Below are 17,824 nucleotides of genomic sequence, written 5' to 3' on the forward strand. Positions count from 1 at the left end.
ACAAACTCTTGTACTGTTTCTTGTGCGTTTTACAAACAAGCTGGCGGAATTTATTTTCAAAGAGTAGTTTGAAAGCTGCCTACTGCACTCTTTAGCAGCTTTATTTGACTAACCAAGAGACAGTTTAGGTAGACTTTAGGCTGCGTGAGTGTGACGCTGAGGTGAAGCCAACAGTCGGACAGACATTATTATTCTACGCGCTTTTCAATGGAGCTGTTTGCCTACAAGACAACGAGTGAGTCACCAAATATTACTGTTGATACCCACTGGCGTTATTAAAAGCACAGACCATGTCTCTAGAAATTGTCAATCAGTAGATGTTTTCAGTAGTTATAAATAACAATGGGATCGACTTTTTGTGTTTTTTGCAGTCTGCTGGAAAGCGTGGTCTTATTGAAAGGTGTACTGTTTTGGTATTGTTGAACTTTGGCCATTTAGCTTTTGAAAACTGATTGCATCATCAGTGCTGTAAGCAGACATGCTTAATTCGAACGATGTTTTTATTCTTTTTATATGTATTATTTTCTGTCATTTTTGAGACTCGCGAGATTAATTTTCAAGCGTGTGTCGTCAAGCCCTCTAATGCCAACACATTCCCTTATTTCATTTCTGCTTACCGGGAAAAAAATGTAGGAGACACGATTTACCAAAACTTGTAACTGGAGAATATACTGTTCTTTTCACAAAGGTATGGGACTAATGTATATCTGAAAACCAGTAAGAAATCCACTAGGATTCCACTCCTTGTGAGTTCCGACATTACAGCAAATCTATTTAATTAATGTTTCTTATCATTTTAACACAATGATTGTATATATATATACGAAATCAGTTTTTTATTTGATGAAATTCATTTGATACAAGACAGTCCAGTTATATGCAATTACAGAAATAGGCAATTTAGAACTGGCAGTAGCAGTATAGACAACAAAAACATTGAAACTCTTGAGCACACATCTACACAAGAGATTTGAGCAAGTAAACAGCTTAGTGATTAAGTAATGACATTCAAACCCCACCACACACTACCAGGTTCAATACTTTTTTACCTTCCACACACTACCAGGTTCAATACTTGCCTGGAGCAGTAAACTTTTCCCAGTTGAACCCCTGTGGAGTGTGTACCTGACTAGGGTTAGGAAAGGTAAAGCAGTGCAGAGAGAAGCTGGCTTTGACATAGGTGGTCTCTAACAGCCCCCTTCACCACAAATGTAAGGTCATTTGATTATCTCTTTTTATCAAAATCCTTACAATTACTATTTTTTATAAAAGAAATGATTCTTTAGTTTAACTAAAGCTTTCAATGACAACTGAGTTTTCATGCTTCAATTAAGAACTAGAGAAATAAAAGTGATTTCGTATTACCTTGGTATAACGCAAAATAATTGGTTTTAGTTTTGTTTGAGTAACTTATTCAGTCAGACATTATAAAAATTTTAATCCAGGGGAAAGAAACAATGATTACATTACAGAAATCATTTATAGTTTATAATCAGTAGGCTGCGCTGAAACAGGGTCATCTATGTTGGTCAAATACAGATATGCTTTGAAAATCTAAAATGGTGCTAGGTAAATAAAATGTTATTTCATTACAAGTGTTTTTGAGTGTTTCATGACTAAAGTTGCACTTTTACTGCCACCATTTTGTTGTTGTCATTGGCTTCAAAACAAGTTGTGATTCATACATGAACAGTATGACTTATAAACCTTCACCAGATGTTTGCTTTTATTAGCAGTATTAAATAACAGACACAACACTTTTGCCAAACCACTAATATATTTGTTTCTTTTCACTACTGTTTGTAAGTATTGGTTTCTTACTGTGCATTCTTCATTGGCATATTTGAATATAGCTTTATGTTTTAAGAATCTCCACCATTTGGGCAAAAAATAAAGATCCAGAACTAATAAGAGAAATTACATAATCCTTTCAGATTCTGTAAAGTGTTTTCCTATCATGCTTGCATCCTTTTGTTATTAAATTTCTTGACTAACTCATGACCTTTCATTAAAGAAAAAGTTTATAAATATAAAGGATTAATTAATGGTTAAAAATTGTTGTGATGGATTTTGCTTTCAAAAGATATACTGTAATCAATTGTGCCCTTTCCTGCTCAACTTACTTTGCCCATTTGACACTTTAGACAGCCTGTTTTGAGAATTCAGCATCTGAATAAACCGAAAAGCAACCATACTGATCTTTTTGACCTGAAGCTAGATATGTGATTCAAATTATTAAACTAAATAATACAAGGATGTAAGTAAAAACAGGCTGCTTGAGTTTTAATATTCTTAGATAATCATAATTAAGATTTTCAAAAGATTTATTTCCAGGTCCAGATGTGTGACACCTTAGTTTTAGAATGCATATTAAATAATTTTGTTTTTAATATTCGTGGAATTTAAGACAGATATTTGCTAGTCTTCAATATATGTACATACAATTTCCTGTTCAATTTTGCACACACACACTGATAATTCCTGTAAATAAATAGAGGTATACATGATCAAGATTCGTTAATTTTTTTATTATTATTTTTCTGTCAGTGTTTTTTGAAATGCTTTTTCACCATAAATTAAATGTGAACGAGAAATGGGCAAAAATTACTTTACAAGGTCTGAATTTGTCTCACATTTTTATCTGTCAGCTTGCAACATTTGGTAAGGCATGATGGGTATCAAGCTGCAAGAAGCTGGTGTAGAACTGTTGACATCATCAGGGGAGGCAATTGTGGCTGCTCATATCATGGGAGGTGTAGGAAAAGATGGTGTAAAACACATTTCAACAAACAGCAGCAATGGACAAGATGAACAGTATCATCATGATGAGCATAAAATCAATGAAAAGGTATATAAAATAGCTCTTGGTGAGTTTTCAAAAATTTATTTTATGAAGAATAATGTATAGAAGAGAAGAAATGCTTAGTTCACATTCTGTAGTATGCTAAAAGAACCAAAACCAAATTTTAAGATTGCTTCAGGTCTAAAGCAATTAAATTGTTAATATTTTTCCACTTCTGTGATATAGATTTTTTTCCCTTAGTACACAGCCTAGATTGCAACTATAGTCATGCAACCTTTGGTTGCTCCTCATTAAAGTAATAACTGGCAGATGAAGAAAGTAAATAACTGGGGTCCAGTGAGTTAAAGTTTGTGTTTAAACTGCATTGACCAGCGTTACTGTGCTTCTGCTTTTTGCAGTTTGATCAAACCAGTACTAAAAAAAATGTAATAGATGAGGATTACTCTGCAAGTGATAAAATAGCCTCCCCTTATTTATTGTGGGCAGTCAGGTGGCGCATCTGCCACCAATGCAGTGAAGGTTGGTTGTCCTGGGTTCAGCTCTTGTCTCAGGCACGCTGTTCTTTCTCTGTATGTGGCATCTGTTTACAGGGCTGGCTGCCTTCCTGTGATATGGCCTTAGTTGCTGGCTCGAGTAAAATACCAGTTCCCTCCCCACTTATTCATTGTGCTTGTCATTCAAACAAATGCTTTTCATCATTCCTTATTTATGTTGAGGATTTCCCTTAATGCTTTTGTAATATCGTATGGCTTGAACTTTGTCAATTTTCTCTGCCTTGACATGCTTAACTAGTCCTAATGTTGATGTTTTCACAGTTTGCAACTCATTTGTTTCTTCAGTATATAGCTTTATTTTCCATCAGTACCCTAATTTTTTCCCACAGCCTACATGACTTACATTTGTGGCTTGAAAGAGTCCAATATTATATATATATTCAGACAGACAGTTTTAATAAGAAAAGATGGAAGGTATTCAGAGATTAAAATTAGGCTGAAGAATAACTGGGATTCAAAGCATGTAAATGCAAGCACTTAAATGATAATAAGGCTTATGATGGCCATCTCTAATTGTTTGAGGAGTATTTTGAAAGCAAGTGATGTTTTTTCCTTGGATTACTCTTCTTATTTGTGACCTTTACTTTATTCCAGAATATTGTGACTGTGTAAAGAAAGCTCTTAGCTCCCATGGATTACCATCAAATACCTTGTCTTTGCAAATAGATAACATAGTATTAGATAATAACCTTATGTTGCAGCATGAAAACAACCACTAGGCTGTGCTGTTAGCTATAGTTTTCATCTTGTCCACATCCACATATTAAATTGCATCATCCATTAGGCCCTTTTGGTTCCTAAAATATCTACCTTCAGTATTTTATACCTGTACGATTGTTCCTCAGCTGTTCAGAAAAGTAATCTATGGAAATCATTTTCCTTAAAATAGTGTGTTGGTTTCTTTCTTTTTTCTCATTAGAAAGATAAAATGTCCTATTTCTAAAATTTGCATCAAAAGCATTTTGTTTTCATTTGGAGATCTTAGACCAGACTGTTGGTTATACTTCTCAGCAACTTCATTTGCCTATTGTAACAATTACCTATTGAACAAAATAAAGTATTAAGTCACATTCAAGTAATTCATCAATTAGCTGCTTAAAAGTTTTGTTAGGTTTGCTTTTCAGGCATGGTGTGTAATTCAAAACATAGAACTTATATAATACTGGATATAGATTTGTAGAGATATTTTTCCATGATGTTTGTTTACAAAGTTTGATTATCAGTGGTCTGAGTTTTATTTGCTTTTTTGTACAGGTGCCCACTCATAGTAAGATCCTGACATCTCTTGTAGCTGGAGCCCTTGCAGGATCCGTTGCTAAAACTGTTATTGCCCCTTTAGATCGCACCAAAATCAACTTCCAAGGTGAGACTCAAAACTAATTGCCAATCAGCAGAGCATGGAAAAATTACTTTTTCTTGAAAACAATCCTGTTTTGTTTTGTAATAAGTGTGTGTGTGCACACATGTGCTTGCATATAAATGTATGGTTGCATGCCTACATATTTATGTGTGTGTATGCTTGTAGGTTTGGAAATGCAGTCTTTACCACCACCAAGTGCAAAAGCATACATGGCATGTAGATTCTCATGGATATGAAATTTGCATATTTCTTACATATTCAAAGTTATAAAATTTTGTTTTGATTTTTGAAATACTCCACTTTTTGCTTTTCAGTTGCCAACAAACCTTTTTCATTCGGCAAAGCTTTGAGCTTCTTGTATAAAAGTGCAAAAAATGAAGGGATCCTGTCCCTATGGCGGGGGAACTCTGCCACCATGGCACGCATTGTGCCCTATGCTGCCATCCAGTATGCTGCTCATGAGCAGTTTAAAATTATGCTTAATCCTAGTAAGACCAAGAAGTAAGCAATACAGTTTTACAGCAATATCCCTTTTTCCAGTGTTTGTTTGGGTTTTTTAAAATTGGTTTTGAGTGTCCTAGTGAGAATGACAATAAGACTTTAAAGTATCACTTTTAAAAGCTTTGCCTTAGGACTAACAGTTTCTTATTATTCTGGAGGATGAGTTTAACCAGTTTGCTATGTTTTTTAGCTATCTTTTACCCATGTTAGCTTCCTCTTTATACTTTGTTTTTCTACAGGAAGTTTGTCCAAGTTTATAAGACAACTGAAATTTCAGCATAACTCTGAAATATATGATTTTATTGACTATATGATTGTAAAAATCATGCATAGAACATATAGAAATAGTTATTAGAAACAATTATAATGTAGCACACAATCAAAAAATGTGTGAGGGTCTTTGTTATGTAGATATTTAGGTAGGAGATAGTATGAGCCTGTATTAACTGACAGTATATTTTTAAGGACTTGATAAAATTCAAATGACAAGAACAGCAATTTTGATTGCAGACATTTGCCACCAGCTCGCCGCTTCCTTGCAGGGTCATTAGCTGGGGTCACCTCTGTAGCCTGCACCTATCCGCTTGATCTTGTCAGAGCTCGCATGGCAGTCACTGCTCGTGACAGGTAAACGTTGTACACAAACAGTTGTTAAAATGTCCCGATGGTGTTTTTCAGAAAATCAAAATACTTTATTATATTTTTATGCTTTAAATCTGAAAAAAATAATGCTGTTTGCCTGTGATAGTCTTATTGTCCACTCAGTTTTTGTTTCAGAGCTAGAAAACATGACAGGTATTTACTTCACAGCTGTTTTCTTGCAATGTCTTGATGCTCTCTTTGAAGCTTGAAGTGCACATTTAAGTAAATTATAAGAAGTGCAATGCATTTTGACCTTATTCTAGCTATTAACTTTGCCTGCATTATGATTTATGCAAAACTGCAGGATAACAATATTTTTTCAGTGCTTTAATTTTTTTCAGGTATCACAATATTGTAGAGGTTTTCCTCAAGATTTACAGGGAAGAGGGCCCCAGGACAATGTACCGTGGTTTCACACCTACCATGCTAGGTTCCATTCCATATTCTGGCACAAGCTTTTTTACCTATGAGAGTCTTAAGAAATTCCATGCAGGTAGTTTTGACTTTTTATAGACATGTGTAGCTACTTTTTTTTATAAAGAAATTGCAAGGGAAATTGGAGAGTGGGCTTAAATGATCTAAGATTTTTTTTTTCTTAGTGAAAGTTTTTCAAACATGGCAGTCTTCATGAATTAGCCTTTAAGCTGTGATGTAGATGCAACTGTAGGTAAACAATTCCTTTGTGATCTAAGAATTTTGATTGAGTGTGATTCAAAACTGTTAGTTAAAAGTTAGTTATCAGTATCTATCAATTAAGCCCAACTTAAAGTACATGGTTCGCTTGCCTCTTACTTTTAAAAACAAGCCCTTCCTTTTTCTGCCTTTACTGGAGAGCACACAGACCTTGTTTTTCCCTCTTGAGGATTGTATAATTTAATTTGTTATTTTCAATTTCCTTGTCATCGTTTATTTTAAGCGATTAAAAGTTTTGGGGAAAATTAATCTAACTTGCCAAGTAATGTGAATAGATTTTTTAATTTTTACATTTTAGAGACATTCAAAGGTCGAGATCCTAATCCAGTAGAAAGGTTGATATTTGGAGCCTGTGCTGGATTGCTGGGACAGTCTGCTTCATATCCTCTGGACATTGTCCGGCGCCGTATGCAGACAGCAGGTACTTGTGTGTAATTATATACAGCAATAAAACAATGATACTAAAGTATGTAAGTACATGGTCCTTAAGTGCTAAGCATTAATTTTGTTTTTCTACCTTTCTTAATAGTTTAATTTCTTTAGAACTTAAGAACACTGTTGAGGAAAAGCTTTCACCTGCAACGATATTGTGGATCAACAAAACCTTCCTACTCTCATCTATATTCTTTAGCATAAGTTTTATTGTTTTATGTGAACCAGTTAGTGAAACAATAGGTGCTTAGTTGTTTTGCTATTCAGCTGAAATTAGCTTTTTTCATGAGCATGAGTATGATAATATTTTCATAGAATCTAGTAGCCATTAAAATTATGATAGCAAACTCAGCCAGTTTTGTGTCTTGTCTTTATTATCAGGAGTCATGGGTCATGCCCAAGATTACACATCAATCATAGGTACAGCTCGGCAGATTGTTGCTGAAGAAGGTGTGATCCAGGGCTTGTATAAAGGGCTAAGTATGAACTGGATCAAAGGGCCGATTGCTGTTGGTGTCAGCTTCATGACTTTTGACCTCACACAGCGCTGGCTTCGAAGACTAGAGGTTTTTCATGATGGTGTACGGTAACCTTCCCCTATACAAGGGATAAACATTTGTTGCAGAAGTTTTACAGTGAGCACTCAGAGTGCCTGTCATTGTATATTTAAAGTCTTTAAAAAATGTGATATGTACATCTGTACCAGCGGGTGTCAACTATTTTGTAGAGAATGTATCAGATGAAAAGTTTGCTTTGTGTGTGAGTGCAGACAAGGGCATTTGGGTGTGGTTTTGACATGTTGTTGTGCACATTCATGTCATTTTTGTCACTTTTTTTTACCCCAGACTAGCTTACAACAAGCTTCCTGACTATAAAATTTGGTAACTGTGTGTGTACATGTTGCTGACAGCAATTCAAGTTTTGAGTGCTACTTCTACAATAGAGAGTACACAAAATATTGGTATGAAATGATGACAACTGACATGAGTATGCATAAAAAGAATATTAAATCACGTTTTTCTTTTTCTTTGCGAATACTAAAAAGCAGTTTATAATTACACAAACAATGTTTGCTTAATAAGATTAAGACTAACATGGTCACTATTTTTATAAAAGTAATTTTTATAAAAAGTAATCTTTATTACACACCAAACATTGATTCTTAAGATTTATTATTTTTCCCCAAAATTATCTAATAAAAATCTTAAGCTGCCTCATTATCCCTGAAATAGCATCAAAATCATTTCAGTGAAGATAAGTTGCAGGTAGATCTTCTAATTAAGTTGTTCACTGATGTGCTTTGCAATCAATGTGGATGAATTGATGCAATCGAGCTGTAGCAGTGAAAGCATTCACATCTGTGAATGCAAAGGAGTAGTTAAGGCATGATTACCACATTGATTATTTTACCCTGCTTGAATATTTCTCAAATAGAGAATGTAATGTGATGCAACTGTTTCATTTATAATTTTCCATGAAAATTTATTGCAACATCAATATCCTTTACGTTTGCGCAACAAGAAGCATTTTTCCCCTGCCTCATGCAGTGAACAGTTGATATTAGGAAACACCTTCCACTGCTAGAGTGTCAATGTGTAAAAGGTGCATGCTCTTTTCTTTAATTTCTTACAATTCCAAGCGAACCCAGTATTTTTATATGTATATTTAAATATCCTTTTAAAAATCCCAGCAAAATGAAATTATCTCTTAGAGGAGAGGTAATTATAGTTAAAAACTCTACCAACATGAGCCTATGTGCATAACTTTCAAAATGGAAAGAAAAAAACAAGACTCCTATTATGAAAAGGTACATAAAGTATTCTTGATGTCTTGTTTCCATAAAGTCTTGTGATTGGTAGCTCTGTGCATCGATGAAAATTGTTATGACTAGCACCTTGGATCATGATACTGATTGCAGTAGTTAACCATGTTCCCCATCATTGAGGGGGGGACGGCGGTTAAATGTCACACAAGTTAGCGCCTGTCACCAATACAGTGAAGATTAGCTGTTCTGGGTTCAAATCTTTTCTTGTGCATGCTTGTCTGTCTCTGCATGTGGAATCTGTTTTACTGGACTGACAGCTTTGCCATGATATAGCCTTAGTTGCTGGCTCAGTGTCAAACACCAGTTTTTCCCCCACACGCATATACAATCATTGGAGTAGCATTCTTGACATTTGATTTTGTATGGGGAAGATGAGTATGAAGCTTTGATTGATCTTGATGGTATCAGCAGCCTGTGTTCTATAAGAAACATAATTGCTTCAAGGAGCTTATTATCATAGAAGTAATAATAATGTGAATTTATAACATGCAGCATCATGACCAAGATATATTGCACTATCTGTGCAGACCAATAATGATAAATGAAATATAACAGCCAGTGGACAGTGAGGTACGTAAAGTCACACTGTACAACATAAGATGAGGTACAAGAGTAGAGTGTAAAACAGTGGATGAAGGGACGTAAATACTATAAACAATAAGATGAAGTCGTTACATGGTGGTTAGCATGACATTATTGCCAGGGAGTTAAGAATGGTAATTCAGGGATAGTACTTTGTGAACAGACATGTTTTCAGAGACTGTTTGAATGTAGTCTTGGAGTCCGAGTGACGAATGTGATGTGGAAGAGAGTTCCACTGCTTAGCAGCACAAACGGAGAATGTATGTTACTGTTTTTCGTGGTAGGGATGGACAGAATGCAGTAGTCTGATGAGGAGCGAAGGTTTCGGGCAGGAATGTGGACAGACAAAATTTCAGTATAGTGGGGAGAGGAGCCATCAAAGAATCCATAGCATACAGTTTAGAGCTTGTAGTTCATTCTAGCTTGGTAAGCAATGAAGAGAGTGAAAAGTGCTGTGACATGCTTCCACTTGCAAGTCCAGAAAACGAGACAAGCAGGTGAATTTTGGACTTTCTGAAGCTTATCAATGAGGTACTGTGGAAGCCAGCAAGAAGAGAGTTGCAGTAGTCTAGTCAGAACAAATAAGCTGATGAGAATTTTGGTGGTTGAGATGGACAGAGTATGACGAATGGAGCTGATCTTCCAGAGCTCATAGTATGCAGAACGGCAGATGTGAGAAACATGCTTATCAAGAGACATGTCAGCAGACATTATGTAATCTAAGTTACGTGTTGAAGTACAAAAGAACATCGGCATCTCTTACCCGAGCAGAGACAGGCAGTGAAGGGTAAACTCCACTCTTCTCTTTGAAAAAATTAAAGCTTTTGTTTTTTCATCATTTAGTTTTGACTTGTTGTGGGTCATCTATTGTCTAATATCAGAAATACAATCTTGGATGTTTTGGATAACGGTGTGTGCCTGAGAAGGAGAACAGCTGGTATACAGCTGAGTGTCATCAACGAAGGATTGATCAGATATAGAGTGAGATTGAATTAAAGTAGTAAGTGGCTTCATGTACATGATAAAGAGGATGGGACCAAGTACAGAACCTTGGGGAACTCCTGAGTGAATAGAGACTGCTGGAGACATGCAACCATTCACTATAACCGAGTTCTGAGAGATATGACTGAATCCAGTTGAACGGGGAGCCTGAGATACCATAGAGCATACTGAGTATGAATGAGAGTAGTGTGGTGCATAGTATCAAAGGCAGCAGACAGGTCCAACATTGTGAGAAATGATATCACCTCTGTCCAGAGCAGACAAAATGTTTGTCACCTTAAGCAGGGCAGTCTCAGTGCTACGAAAAGGCTGATAAGCAGACTGTGATGCAGAAATCAAATGAAGGAGGAGTAATATTATTGACACGGCATTTCTTACTGGTAATAGTATAAACACATTCTATTTTGGGGGGAAAATAATAGATTTGTCATCGTTGGTAAACAATAGGCTGACACAATGTTGACCTTTTTTTGCATATGGTATATTTACGAATTATAAGAAATCTGTACTGCCTATGGTCACTGGCTTTTTTCATTTTGTTTATTTATTTTTAGATGGCTTTCTGACCCAGGATTGAAAAACATCTGAAAACATGTCTGACCCAGGATTGCAATTAACATGCTTCACCCCATCCTTATGATGTCTGAGTTTGAACAGGCTGGAAAATAATTTGGAATGCATTTGTATTAATGTATTTGTTTTATTGGAAGTGGTTTTGGTGAATGCCTTTTGTTATGCTGATTTATGGAGTTACTTTGTAATGCACTAGTCATTTAATCTGTGTATTGCATATTATAAGCAAGCAGTCTTAGAAGTCATGAAAAAAAAATCTTCAAAACTTTTGAGATTATTGTAGTTTACCCTTAAAAAAAAAATCGCTCTGCCATGGAGGACTGCAGACTGCAGGTAAGAATAATAAAATTAGGCCCTTTTATAAGAGCTCCTGATGAGTGCAACACCAACGTGGCTTTCTTCGTGCTTGCTATCTGTGCTTAGAGTCTACCAGAAGCTGGATTATTGCAGAAGTCTTTCTCATTATTTCATGTTATCTATTATTTCAAGTCTCAACTGCAACTCTTTGCCTTTTCTGTACCTGACCTGAAAATCTGCTGTATTACTATATTAATATTTTTTACACATCTTACGTTTCTCCCATACAAATTTTAGGAGTTCTGTCTTTACATATTGCGCTACTGCCTTATTTGTTGTCTGAAAATATAATTCTCTTAACTGCAATATTCCTTTTACTGCCTGATAACTTACATTGTTTGCTCTTTAACCATTTAAGTGCCTGCACACTATATTTTTTTTCACCATTATGTAGAAATTGTTTAGGGCATTGTCAACTGCTGGCATTACTGCCAGAGTGCCTTTAGATTTTTGCAGAAAAGATGAGTGTTACGTTTTTTGATATCACACTCCTTTTATTGCAATGTGGTCTGTAATAACTGCTAGAAGAAAACACTTCTTCATCCCTTCAAATTACTAGTGGGATTTTCTTTAGCTTTTTTACTTTTGTGTGTTTGCATTCATTCAACATATATGAAACATCACTTAACAAAGAGGATGAACATCTCACTATGTAACATTCACCTCTAAAATGTATCTGTTTACATAATGTCATATGATTTACAACAGGTAGAGCTAATGAAAATGATATTTAAGAGCACTAGTTTTGTATTATTAAGAGCTGGTAGTCACGGCTGCCATTAAATAATCACAGGGGTCAGGCTAGAAGACACAGAAGCAAACTATTTAAAGTTTTGTAGTCCTCATAAACAGTTAAGCTTGCTAAACAGTTGGTGAAGCTAGGTGGAATGTGGGTAGTGATGATATTTTAAACAATAATGTACAACTTAGTCATGTGCTATAACTCATCATCAATCCTGACTGCTTCTATGCAACACATAACTAAGATCTGTATGCAAGTCCAACAAATGGTAAAGAATTTGATAATGGCCCACTTTGTGTAACACTCACACTGGCCTAAAAGAAGGGTCACACTTAAGAAGTTCTTAAAAAATTAGAACTGAAGCAAACTTGATTTGAGACTTGGCACTCTATAAATACTGACATTCGTAACAAAATTGTCTTGTTCTGCCATAAGGTCAGAACTCTGTACTGATGGAACAGGAGTACATTGAGAAGTAGATCTGTGACAAGATATTGAGGGCTGCTGAATTTCTGTTCTAGACAGTAGTTGTTTGAAATAACTTTTTTTGTGTGCACTAGTTGGTAGCTAGTCAAGGTAACCAGATTCTGAAATGACAAATGCTTGCTCTATGTAGATGCATAGAGAGGGAAGATAAATATTTTTTTCTGTCCTCTTTAGTAACATACACCCTTTATCTTTTGTTATGTATGTTGCAGCTTATCAAAAGCCTAAAAACTGTTTTTGTAAAAATTTTTAAATACATTCAAGTTAATCTTTAAAATGTTAATCTTTTGGCTATTATGTAGTACTCTCAGTACTAGTACCCAGACTGAACAGTTGCTGATATAATTTAAAGCAACTGAGTTAGAAAGTTGTGCCTCAGGGTGTGTACATAATGTGCAATTTCTTATTGAAATCATAAGCGATTAACTTCATAAATTTATTACAGCCTGTCAGTGCACTTGTAAATGTTGGAACAGATTTTGTGCAATTCAGGTAATGAGGTCGTCTTGTATGACCTTGATCCAATGCCAGTAAATGTGTGCACAGTGAAAAGAAATGAAAAATGTGTGTGTGTAAGTGATTCAGTGTTGGTGATGATTTTCGGCTGTGGTGAGCCATAATAGATGAACATTTGCTCTGTACGAGCCCATTTTTGCAAGGTAGATGTTGGGATGGCTTGATTTGCAAGTAGTATGCAGCTATATTTTTGTGATGTTTGAATATGAACTGTGTGTTCACAAAAAATAAAAATAAACAGACAATTTCCATTCTGGTTCACCTTTCCTTTAGTGTTAAGCAGCGGCATTCTTAAAAAATATACAAACTAGAACATTATTTACAAAAGACTTATTTTTAGCAAAAGAGATTAAAACACAAGTTAATGAGAAAATTTACTTTTGTTATGGATTTTTTTTTAACTTCTTCTTGATTAAGACCACTGATACACATGCCAAAAAGGTGAAAATTTTTATTTAACTATAAATAGTGCACAATCATTCTGCAGCTATTAAACCAAGGATAGATACATCATGAGCCAAAATTGTCCTACCAAGGATAATGCTAATAATAATTACTTATACATCAATAAGAATACATAGTTAACATTGCAGTGATTCTAGTAAAGACATAAAATAACTGGCAACAGCAGTGGAATGATGAAATATATGATGTGATGTCAAATCATCACGCTGCAAACAGCCAAAACTGTCAGGATGATGCAATCATAATCTTGCATGTCCATGGGCTATTTAGTTTTGCAGTGTAGTCGGTTGGTGGTGACAGTGAGACCTGGGTGTTGTGGATTCCTATCGTGGCTCTGACATACCTTTCTTAGGATGTGACACCTGTTTAGAGCGCTGTCAGTGGGTTAGATTTTGTTGGGTTTTTTTTTTTTTTTTGGTGGGGGGGGGACGTAGTACTTGGGTTTCCTCTTTCACCTTTCATATACATAATTGGCCAACGTGTGATATCTTGTATTTTCATCTAGCATTGCATGTGCCTGCATGCTAAGAACTTTGAGACTGGCTGGTGTTAAAAAAAGGGGCTATATAAATATGTTATTATTTATTATTAATTACAAGGTAGTGATTTATGATATTTGTCTTTCCTAAGTCACTGACTTTTTAAAGATATTTTTCTAAATACACATTACAATTGATAATTTTGTAATGCAGAATATGGTGGATGTATTTTATGCATTGTGCTTATTATGACTTGTTTGTTTTTCATCAATTATGTGATACTAATGTCGCTGACATATTTTAGGCCCTGTAACACCCTTTATTTTATTTTTTTTAACCAGTGGAGACAGCTGAAAAGCTATAAGTGAGCAATGAATGGACTGCATGTCAGATGATGACATATACAAGTGTTCTTCTTTACTATTGTGAAACAAATCATTTTCCATATTGGGTTTTCACTATTTATAAAAATTAGAGTTTTTATAATAACAGGTGAAGATCGACACAAAAGATGAATGTCCCAAGTAAAAAAATTTGGCTTTTCAGAACATAACAATGTAAATAATCTGTGACATGTCTGCTTTGAAAAAGTTTGTATAAATCAGACTAGAGTAAAATATAGAAAACAAATAATTTTTCTGTGAAAAATAATATGCATTATCTACTTATTTAAGCAAGAGAGTACTTGGTGAAAAATGGAGGATCTCTTAAAGACATTTCAAGGTTATTTAACATAGAGTATTTTAATGGGAAATGTATTGCACATTTGAAATTTTTATAATTAACTTGATATGGAGATCAATAAACTGCACCAGGTCTTAGGGCACAATACTAATCATTTAATATCAAACCTTGCAACAGCAGCAGCAAAACTTTTAATCTGAGCAATCAAGGAAAAAAGAGTGTAGCAAGCACTATATCTAAACATTAAAAATTCCATATAAAAAGAAAAGGAGCAGTACTAATCACTACGCGGTGACTTCTTCAGCGGTTTAACAGAAACAGCCTCTGAATGTAGAACGTACAACTGATTATCTCTCACATCTGTCACAAATGTATCTACCTACAGAGACAAGAAAGTTCACATAAGTCAAAAAAAGAAAATAAACTGATAGGCATCTAGCACATGTTTTGTTAAAATACTGCATATCAAGTTATAAGGCCTCATGTACTCAAATATTTGAAAGCTGCCTAAAAAAAAATCAAAATGGCACAAGATATTGAAATTTTATGCATGGATTTATAACTTGATTATAAAAGAACATCTTATGCACAAATTTCTCTTTGTCAATATCTTTTGAAGCACTTCCTTAAATATATAAAATTTCAGTTTCTTATCACATCCACTTCATGACTTAACATGATAACATAATCCATTACCTTCAAACCTGATGATGATTGGCCAGTTTGCAGATCAAAGGTATAGAAGTGAAGTGGGCACACAACATGAGGGTCACCTCCTATATCCTCAATGTCACCTTGGTCCAGTGGTCCTCCTGAAATCCAGATCAAATTTGCTGCTATAAATAGCAAGTTTTAGAAATGGTTCAAAAACTCATCAATCTATCCATCACAAAGGTTTAAAGTACTATAGAATAAAAGATGTACAGAGGACACAGTCTTGCAAATCATGCAAATCAATATTGCAGTTACCTCTTTTTCTTTTTTGTAATACACAAAAAATTCTGAAGATAAATAAAAGAAGTGTATTTTCTTAACAGTTAAAAGGCTGCCATACCAATGATCAACAGCAGTTGCATTTTCAAGAGATAAAAACACCATCTTTCCTACTTGTATAATGGTTATCTCCCATTTGGTCAACATTTGCTTTAAACATCAGCTGGTATATAATTTTCACTCATTTTAAAACATGTAACATATTAAACAAATGCACACACACACACAGGTATGTTACTTCTATTTTGACATATGCAGTAACAACTAAATTTCACTGCATTTATTATCTTGTGTGCACAAGAACTCAAAATCTGAAAAACAGCAATAAATAAAGATCAAGAGCACTACACACTTGCATGGGGACAGGCTGCACCTGTAATGTAAAATTGTTCTTGTTTTACACAGAACAATGCAAGGTCAATACCACTGGCTGTGTAAAGTCTGAAAAAAAAGGAAATTAAAAAAGTGCTAATTATTTCAGCAAAAAAAGCATTTTATAATTAAAACAGTTACACAGGTTATACTTTCCATAAAGTTGAATTTACTTTTTAAATATTTGTGAAGACATTGCATGATATTATATTCCTGCATATGAACATGTGAATGCAGATACACATATCCATCCCCAACTTTACTTACCCACAAATGTGCACTTTTTATCAGTTATTTTAAAAGGTACAAGCACTGAATAAAAAGGTAAATATCCCCTTTGGTTCTTCTCATCAATGGAATTAAAATAAGTAATCATAATTAAATTTCTGTATAGTACTAATCTGAATGATAATTTACAACTTTTCATTTTTTTACTGTGGTACAGCATATAATAAGCAAATAAATAATTGCTATAATTAATAGAAAAGTTTGACAATTTATTATAATAATCACCATTAATAAAAAAAAATAGTTAACATTGAGTAAGGTATATTTGGGTGCTTTAGCATTTTCAGTAAAAGTACAGGACATACCTTCGACACTGACGGTTTTTAAGTTCATTTACATGCCCAACCACTTGCCACTGAGGTACACAGTCAGTGTGACCAGCCATGGGGAGGCTTTTTGTTCTGTCTTTTTTTTTTCAAAGTAATTAGAGTTTGCTCTCTGCCTGCCTTCCAGGTGACTATGAATGTAGCATGTGTCAGTGAACGCTTATATAGGCTGTCACAGAAACAGTCACAGATGTGTATCCCTGATGTACTATGCATGACTGAAATAAGGGAAATGTGGAATGAGAAATTAACAATAGATTTAAGACGTTCATATTCGCTCAGTAAATCATTCAGATTCAAATCAGATGATATTTTTAGGGTAAATTTGATGTATTTCGCACGCACACAACGACGAACGCAAACGCGTTTGCAACGAATATGGTAACATAATTTGATGTCTATTTTTATATATTTTAATTCCATTGAATACTTTTCAGGCCAACGGTTGATGAGCGAGCACGTGACATACGTTAGACTGTGTTTGTACCATGTAACTGACCTCTAGTTTGATTTAGCAGGCCGGTTTCCGTAAAATGTTCACATGGGAACAAACGAACTCCCACAATTGAAGGCACACTCGAGGCAAGGACGCCATTTGTAAACAGTGAAGAAAGGGAAACTACTCTAAAACCTTTTTTTTTTTTTGTTAAAAGCACTCGTTGGCTTAGTTCCTCCTGAGAATGGACGCAAACTTCGTGGTGTCCTCTGCCGAACGTGATTTATATCTCATGTCCGGCTTCAGGCTTGCAATGTGGCTACAACCCTGACAAATACAGGGAAGCGAAAAGTTAATAGGGATTTTAGGGCGCTGCCAGGAAATGTTGCGTTGATATGTTGCCCTTCAGCCCCAACTGGCGACGCTGTTGATTGAAAATTATACAATAAAATAAGAACAAACACAATATATATGCTATGTAATTGTAACTGTTAACATTTTTCAAATGATGTGTGCAATGAGGCGATTGATAGCGCAATGGTTAAATGTCTTGCAGTCGGTGCTGGATTTAAGTATCGTGCTTGGGAGCACCATATATATAATTATATCTTTGTATCCAACACCTGGTCAAAAAGATAAAGCCGTGAATGAAAAAGTTGGAAGGAATGGTCGAGCGATCGTTTGTTTGGTTTGATTTTTACTGTGGGAAAGTA

General features: G+C 34.9%; 2 protein-coding genes across 3 annotated transcripts; one reads left to right on the top strand and one right to left on the bottom strand.

Moving 5' to 3' along the window:
- Window positions 1–96: 96 nt before the first annotated feature.
- Window positions 97–13,315, top strand: LOC112559382 (mitochondrial coenzyme A transporter SLC25A42-like). 2 transcript variants are annotated; one of them, XM_025230589.1, is made up of 8 exons: window positions 97–235; window positions 2,649–2,848; window positions 4,612–4,720; window positions 5,032–5,218; window positions 5,729–5,845; window positions 6,202–6,353; window positions 6,852–6,974; window positions 7,367–13,315. In XM_025230589.1, exons 2-8 carry the CDS (start codon window positions 2,669–2,671, stop codon window positions 7,573–7,575), a joined length of 1,077 nt encoding a protein of 358 aa, XP_025086374.1. In that variant the 5' UTR covers window positions 97–235; window positions 2,649–2,668; the 3' UTR covers window positions 7,576–13,315. The 2 variants fall into 2 exon arrangements, with proteins under 2 accessions (XP_025086374.1, XP_025086375.1); XM_025230590.1 differs by lacking the exon at window positions 97–235 and adding an exon at window positions 1,707–1,802.
- On the bottom strand, window positions 13,314–17,291 carry LOC112559384 (Rieske domain-containing protein-like). The gene is made up of 5 exons (XM_025230591.1): window positions 17,175–17,291; window positions 16,655–16,893; window positions 16,042–16,130; window positions 15,393–15,508; window positions 13,314–15,075 (listed from the first exon to the last, which is right to left on the bottom strand). Exons 2-5 carry the CDS (start codon window positions 16,732–16,734, stop codon window positions 14,974–14,976), a joined length of 387 nt encoding a protein of 128 aa, XP_025086376.1. The 5' UTR covers window positions 16,735–16,893; window positions 17,175–17,291; the 3' UTR covers window positions 13,314–14,973.
- Between the last annotated feature and the right edge of the window lie 533 nt (window positions 17,292–17,824).

The sequence above is a fragment of the Pomacea canaliculata genome, linkage group LG3, assembly GCF_003073045.1.
Source record: "Pomacea canaliculata isolate SZHN2017 linkage group LG3, ASM307304v1, whole genome shotgun sequence".
Classification (NCBI taxonomy): Eukaryota; Metazoa; Mollusca; class Gastropoda; order Architaenioglossa; family Ampullariidae; genus Pomacea; species Pomacea canaliculata.

Coding starts and splice junctions, on each gene's coding strand:
- LOC112559382 (XM_025230589.1), top strand. CDS start 2,669: ATGATGGGTATCAAGCTGCAAGAAGCTGGTGTAGAACTGTTGACATCA. Junction 5,219..5,728: donor AATCCTAGTAAGACCAAGAA/GTAAGCAATACA, acceptor TTTTGATTGCAG/ACATTTGCCACCAGCTCGCC. Junction 6,354..6,851: donor TCTTAAGAAATTCCATGCAG/GTAGTTTTGACT, acceptor TTTACATTTTAG/AGACATTCAAAGGTCGAGAT.
- LOC112559384 (XM_025230591.1), bottom strand. CDS start 16,734: ATGGCTGGTCACACTGACTGTGTACCTCAGTGGCAAGTGGTTGGGCAT. Junction 15,509..16,041: donor TGCAGCCTGTCCCCATGCAA/GTGTGTAGTGCT, acceptor TCTGGATTTCAG/GAGGACCACTGGACCAAGGT. Junction 15,076..15,392: donor AATCATCATCAGGTTTGAAG/GTAATGGATTAT, acceptor TTGTCTCTGTAG/GTAGATACATTTGTGACAGA.